Here is a 7,120-nt window from a genome sequence, read left to right as displayed (position 1 = left end):
CCCGCGATGGCGTGGATTGACTACAAGTGCTACCAAGTGTGACGGGGTCACACAACACCTTGCGCAAGAGGAAGTTATCTTCCGAGAGTATACAAACTCTCGGTGAACGGCAGTTCACAGGTCCCCTCTTTTATTAAAGAGAGCGAAGTGACCTATTTAAGGTAGATTGTAAACTGAGTATATTTATAGGGAGGTTAAGTTTGGGTTTAATACAAACTATAAGCTACCTATAGAAATGCAATGTCATTTAACCAATGGTTGGCTTTGAACGACTTTGGTACCTTGTACCAAATATCCCGGAGTATGACACGTATACTCCTGAAGTGTGAAGTGTCACACTTCATGTAACCAGGGTACACTTAGGGCTACGTACCCCGTTACACGTGCTATCCCGATATTCCCGATAATACTACTGTATTACCGTTTTGTACGCACAGAATTTACGAATCTGTGCATCCGAGCAGAGTTTTGGTGGATCCATTTTATGTGATTCAGGACCAATTTTACGCTCACTTTAGTGGCGTCAATGTTCGCAAGTTGGGTGTGCACAGCAGCATCTACATGTAGGAGGGCTTGGACGCAATCCTCGTCCACATTGTCACTGCATAATATTTTCCGGCAGTTCAGCGTTGACCACTTCAAGCAGCGCATTGACGTCCAGCTGAACGAGAGTGACGTGACCGAGTCGTTCGTGAAAGGCTCCGGTGCGGCTGCTCTATTGTTTTTAAAGGGGGCACTAACTGACTCAATTGCTATGATCAGGCAAAGGCGGGCAGAAGATCAACAAGGTGCGCAATTGTGTGCTGTTGACCCATGTACCCACAGGGCTACAAGTGCAATGCCAGAAAACGCGGTCGTTGGACGGCAACCGTCGAGCCGCTCGCAAGCTCTTGCTGCAAAAGTTGGATGACCATGTGAACGGGGTGCTAAGCAAGCGTAGCCAGAAGATTGTCAAGCTGCGGCGCAAGAAGGCAAGTCGTAGAGCCAAGTCTAAACAAAAGTATGCCAAGAATGCGGAGACGAAGGAGGATGAGGAGAGCGAAGCAAATGTGGGCGAGCCTGAGGAAGGGGGGGAAAGCGATAACGAAGAGGAGGACGAGGACTTTATCGATTTGGAGGAGCACAGCTTCAAGGCCAAGAAGGAGGCCAACTAAGCACGGCACATTCCAAGCACGGCACCTAATGTGTCGATACCATAAGAATTTCACCCTGCTGTCCTCAAGTGCTTTACCCCAAATTCAAGAGTGCGTTAATACGCTCCTTCACTTTATCCCTGTTGTGCTGTAGTTCCAGCTCGCATCGAAGCACTCGCAGTTCCACGTTATCTGCGAGAATCCTCATAGCCCTAGGTGATCGAAAGATGTCTTTCTCGGTAGTCACCACTACAATTTTTTCGTTCTGCTGCAACTCCCGCACCCACTCTAAAATATCGTCGACATCCCCCAAAGTGAACGCATGGTGGTCGGGAAACGCTTTCAGCTCCACTCGAGCCCAATGAGCCAGCTTCTCCACCACTTTCATGACCGATTCGGGATTGCCAACACCGCACACGACCAATATTGAGTTATTGGCCGAAAGTAGTGCCTCTGTCTCCACTGTAGCCTCAATGCGACTGCCACACTTCTCTTTTGACAGCATTCTCTCAGCAGGAATAAACTCCACCACTTTCATTCGTGACGTAGCAACAATCGAATGCCTTTGAGGAGCCAACAGAGTCTGTAAGCTGTTCATGAGCATTTTCAGCTCTTCTCCATCGAGCAGATCTGCGTGATGTACAACCACTACGTCTGCTCGTGCCAATGCCTCGCGTGGAAGCTCTCGCAGACTCCCAAACGGAAGTAACAGGCCGTTACCCAGCGGATGCAAAGCGTCCACCATGACGATCTCTAGGTCCTTTGAAAGCCTCCACTGCTGCAATCCATCGTCCACTACTACGCAACTCAATGGCGCAGATTCTCCTCCTAAACGCTTGACTTTAGCTGCTCCAACCGCCACACGATCAGCTCCCAATGCCATTTGGCAGGAAGGGAACTGCTTGGCCAGCATCCGCCACTCATCGTCGCCGTATCCGCGACTTAACAGCAACGGCACCTGACCTTCCTTTGCCTGCTTTAGCACGTAGTCGATCAAGAACTGTACAAACGGCGTCTTCCCTGTAGCTCCAAAAGTGACATTCCCCACACTCAGCACGGGAACATATGGGAGAGCGATGCGCTGCGTGTGACAAGCCTCCCTCCGGCGCTTGCGGTCGATGATCCAGCCATAGACGCGACTGAGAGCAGGCTGTTTCCTGTCCGCCAACACGTCGACCCGAGAGCGAGACGAACGCAGCGCTGCCAACACGGAGCCATGCCATTGTCGGTGCCAGCGGCGCCAAACATGCACCATACATATAGCGGATACCGGAACAAGAGAATAGAGAGCTGTAGTTTTTGGAGAACCGTCGCTCCAAAAATAGACTATAGCGACTCCGCATCTCAAAATATCCACACGGAAATCTATTATTTGCTAATCCGAAGTTTTGCTTAGATATTCCTTACGCGACTGGACAAGCCGAGTCGGAAAGACCAGAATCAAACACATTCGACACATTATTCCAACAGCATTTTTATTCATTCAAGACTTGAGCCAGAACTCGTCCTTAACACTAATCTCTCCTGCCTTGAGCTTCTGCCATCGCTCGTGTGTCTCCGCTACAATCTGCATCGCAGCCTCTGCAGACGTCGGGTTCTCCTGTGAGAAGACGTTCTCCGACTTGCCCTCTGGGATCTTATACTTCTTGAGCCAGTCCACCAGCGCGTCCAACACGCCAGGCTTCACACTCTGTAAGTCGCGCACGCTGTTAATCTTGTCGACATCCGCATCAGCAAGAGAAAGCGCTAGAATCTTGTGGTCTACTTCGCCTTGGTCAACTAGTTCCAGACTGCCCAAGATCTTGACCAGATTCACCGAGCCCATAGCCAGCTGCTTGGCACCGATCTCAATCACATCCAACGGGTCGTTGTCGCCTCCATTTCCACTCTGGTCTTTCACGCTCGGGTCCTCCCACGTCTGCGGGAGCAAACCGTAGTTGAAGAATGGGACGCCGTAAAGATAGTCGCGTCCACGAGTGCCGTTGTGTGTCGTGTCCTGCATAATTGGGTTGTACTTTTCCTCCTTGTTCACCTCCATCTTATGTGCAATACCCTTGGGGATTTCCACAATGAAGTTGTACGAGCTGTTATCCGTCGAGTCAACCGGATGCAGTGGAATATCGTGCCATGGGGAGATCTTCTCGCCCTTCTCGTTCTTGAAGTGGAGCTTGTAGTCGGTGCGACCAAACGTGCCCTCAGACGAGAACGAACGCGACATGTCCACGACAGGCTTGGAGAACTGTGTGGCAAACGGAATCCAGCGCGGACTGTTGATATTCTGGTAGTAGTCAATCATAATGTCCCATCCGGACTTGACCATGAAACCCTGAGGAACACACGTAGGCTTGTCTTCCCAACCATCTGGGATCTTGTCGCCCTCACACTTCTGCAGACCTTCACGAGCCATCTTGCGCATACGCGAGCCGGAGATGGAGAGGAAATCCTGCTTGCGACTGCTGTCCATCGGTTTCATCTTGTGGTCCTGCATGTCATAAAACACCTTTGAGAACGACAGGATGTTGAAGTCCTCCATGCCAGGAGCCATATGCAGCACAAAGCGGCCGTGATCGCCTGCGTATATATCGTCCTTGTCGCCATCCGAGCGCTTGATACCAGCAGGGTCGCGTCCAACTACGAAGAAGCTCGCACCGGCGTTCTTTCGGCTCTTTGCGTGCCACTGCACCTCGCGAGGCCCACCGTAGATCATCGGAGACGGCCAAATAGCCAACACAGTGCTCTCCTTGTCCAGCATTCCATCGCGGAGGATAGCTTCGTGTTGACGCACACGTACGTCAAGAGGGACATCGTCCTCTTTCGTCCAACCACCAAGAGGAGACAACCACAGCACTGGGTTCTTATAGCCCTGAGCGATCAGCTGTTCCCGTGCGTTGTTCATAAGGTATGCGTGTCCAGCGTGTGTCGGGTTTCTCGTCTGGAAGGCAAGCACTACGTCAGCACCCATTTCCTTAAAGCGATTGCGGAGCTCGGTCGGAGTCAGGCGGTATTGGTCCAGATCATCGTTGTAGTTGATACGAGACAGCAGTTCGATCTCGCCACCTAGCAGATAGTCGCCCGACTTGAGAATTTCAGCGATGTACGGGTGGCCGTTGTCCATTGCGCCAAAAGTGCGCGTGATTCGCTCCTCCTTACGGTGATCATAGACTTCAGGGTTGTTCAGCAGAGCGAGCTCTTCGCCGGACGGACTCACAAGCACAACCTGTTTGAACTCTCCAATACGTCCCTTTGCAGCGTCGTTGATCGGGAGGACGATCGGCACAGGCATGTTCACACGTTGGCCCTTGGACACGAACTCGCTGGAGTATTCAGAGAAGTTGGTGGATTTGTGGAGGGCCAGGTTGCCATCCGTCAGGTTGTCCGTGTCGTACAACACACTGCTAAAGTGAAGTGATTGCAGATAGACACCCTCACGCATGAAGCCACGCAGAGGAGCAGCCCAACCCTCACCGATAATCTGCAGCCAGTGCACGTCTTCAGCGCGGAGAAGCACACGAGGCAGCTGGTCGTAGTTGTCTGGACGCGAGACACTCGGCTGGTCTGGGAACAAGGTCGGAAACGTGGCGACAGCGTTGCCACCGTCCGCCACAGCCACACCAGGGTATCCACTTGGGGGGTCCTCCACACCAGTGAGTAGTCCTTCCGTCTCTAATTTGTCCAGGATCATCTTAACTTCGTCCTCGAGCAATTGACTTGAAGCGTTGAGGTGGATCTCCGGGTTCAGCGGTTCCTCGTAGGGCGACGAGATACCTGTGAAGTCCTTGATCTCTCCCTTGATAGCACGCTTGTACAGACCCTTGACGTCACGGTCAGCAGCCACCGACACGGGCACGTCCACAAATACCTCGTAGAACGGGATCTTCATCTTCTTGTGAAGCTCGCGCACCTCATCGCGACGTGATCGAAACGGCGACACGAGCGCCACGAGCGTGATGATGCCCGCCTCGGAGAACAGCGCAGACATTTCTCCCACACGACGGACGCTCTCGGCACGGTCGGTCTCGGAGAAGCCGAGGTCACGGTTGAGGCCGATGCGCACGTTGTCTCCGTCCAGTCGGTACGTGTGAAGACGACGACGCAAGAGCTCCTTCTCGAGAGCGCGACCCACTGTACTCTTACCACTCCCCGATAAGCCAGTGAACCAGAGTGTGGCACCCTTCTGCTTTAGCGCGGCGTAGCGCTGCGGACGCGACAACAGCGACGAATCGTAGTAGACGTTGCGCTGCATGTCGAGCTTCTGCAAGCGCTGGCCGGCACACACCCGGTCCACCTGCGTCTGGTTGGCCAGGTCGGACACGGCAATAGCCGGTGTGTTAGTATAACTGTGGGCAGGGCTGCCTACACCCGCGAAGAGAGCGATAAGCACGAGGTAGGGCATCACCACGAGCGCGGCCAGTACGAACTTCTTCACCAGCTCGCGGCGCTCATCGTAGTCCGGACCACGCGAGAACACGCGACTTGCGGTGCCGTCGTTGCACTCGAGATCATCCTGCTTCACGGACGCGTACAGGGCGTCGCTCATGGCTGCGTTGACGGGTACCAGGAAGCGCAACAGTCTTTGCTGCCTCTCGCGCAGATTAGCAAATGGCTCAACTTAAGCAGCAGATCTGAAGGGACCATCACTCTGTGACCTAAACCTGATAGACTTGGGAATTCGTAACTGGAGTCCATAGACGCGACACTACTTAGAGTTGACTATCGAAATTGTGCTTCGAGCACCGGGACGGCGTGAGCACGAATTTTTAGCCGATCGAGTGGTGCTCGCTGCCACACACACATAATTGACAGCGCATTGACCTCTACGGGGTTTGCGTGGGCGAGGCGTCGGTGTTTGCGCTGTTGGACAGCGAGCGTCAGTCTCCATTGCGTCAATCAATTCTTCAATTTGAGTGGCAGACACAGAAACCAATCATGATAGACATCAACTGCGCGTCAATTCAGATGAGCCGATTAAGTTGCTGCAACCGATCGAACTGCCGAAAGCAGAAAATGAATCGGGTGCCCTAGGAATCTATCGTACCCGTTTTATCGGGCGTGCCAGTCACGCCACCACCGGATTGATGACGGTTAAGCGCAGCTCGTGCTCATTGGCCCTACGGCGATGAGTCATAAACGGGCTAAAATCGCTTTAAGATTGACCTCGATACTTTGGTTCACGGCAAGCAGTTCGCTTAAAGCAAAGACACCAAAGATAAGCACAGTACTGCTGCAGGATTCCTGCGTACCGTATTATGACTCCCAAGTTTGATCGTTAATATGGTTTTATTAACGATTAATTGTGTGTCTGTATGCATCTTAATAGTATTAACATACTACAAGTAGAGGGTTAGCAGTGCACGTATGGAAATCGTGATAAAGCATCATAAAAACCATATAACAAGAAATATTTAAATCTTTACGATTTCTTTTTCATTTTTTCATGAATAAAATAAATATTAAACTCCTGATGTTAATTGAAAAGGCAAAGGCAAGTTTCCGCTATTGTGCCTTGACGCCGCCACCAAACTGCATTGTTTGCACAACCCAGTTAGGGAGCCTGCGAGTACATGTACATGTCGTATACCTCCTCCTTCAAGGGTCGGGTAGTCCGCGGCTGTTCAGGGGGTACGGTCTTGTTCAGTGGCCGGATTGGTAGATAGGAACACTTAAAAGAATATAAGCTTGTTTATTGACTTGTCTTCCTCTTGAGTAAAAGGAGAGAAATATAAAACTGAGAGCCAACTGGAAGAGAGGTCTAACACCTTCCCTTCCTCACATACACAGCACCACTTCTCTTACACTTGAACGAAGAGTTCACTTCACCTGTCGTCCGCCCTCGTGGGACAACAGGGGGCTCTAAGAAGGGACTCGATGACGCTAGGTGTCTTGGTCCCACGATGCCTGAGAATCAGCGTCCTTGGACCACCTTATAGAACCACTCTAGCGGGCTCGGCGTGGGGCACGCGAGCCGTCGAGCTCAACGGGAACCATCC

The 7,120-nt window shown here is 52.0% G+C and overlaps 2 protein-coding genes across 2 annotated transcripts; both read right to left on the bottom strand.

The window, feature by feature from the left end:
- Nucleotides 1-1,227: 1,227 nt before the first annotated feature.
- PITG_04011 (tetraacyldisaccharide 4'-kinase, putative) lies at nt 1,228-2,388 on the bottom strand (the record flags this gene model as incomplete). Its single annotated transcript, XM_002906989.1, has 2 exons — nt 1,228-1,584; nt 1,663-2,388. 2 exons carry the CDS (start codon nt 2,386-2,388, stop codon nt 1,228-1,230), a joined length of 1,083 nt encoding a protein of 360 aa, XP_002907035.1.
- A 201-nt stretch (nt 2,389-2,589) lies between these two features.
- PITG_04010 (APS kinase/ATP sulfurlyase/pyrophosphatase fusion protein) lies at nt 2,590-5,721 on the bottom strand (the record flags this gene model as incomplete). Its single annotated transcript, XM_002906988.1, has 1 exon — nt 2,590-5,721. One exon carries the CDS (start codon nt 5,668-5,670, stop codon nt 2,617-2,619), a length of 3,054 nt encoding a protein of 1,017 aa, XP_002907034.1.
- Between the last annotated feature and the right edge of the window lie 1,399 nt (nt 5,722-7,120).

Source organism: Phytophthora infestans, genomic scaffold, assembly GCF_000142945.1.
Source record: "Phytophthora infestans T30-4 supercont1.4 genomic scaffold, whole genome shotgun sequence".
Classification (NCBI taxonomy): Eukaryota; Oomycota; class Peronosporomycetes; order Peronosporales; family Peronosporaceae; genus Phytophthora; species Phytophthora infestans.
Note: the sequence above shows the minus strand (reverse complement) of the source record. Positions and strands in the feature narration are given on the sequence as shown.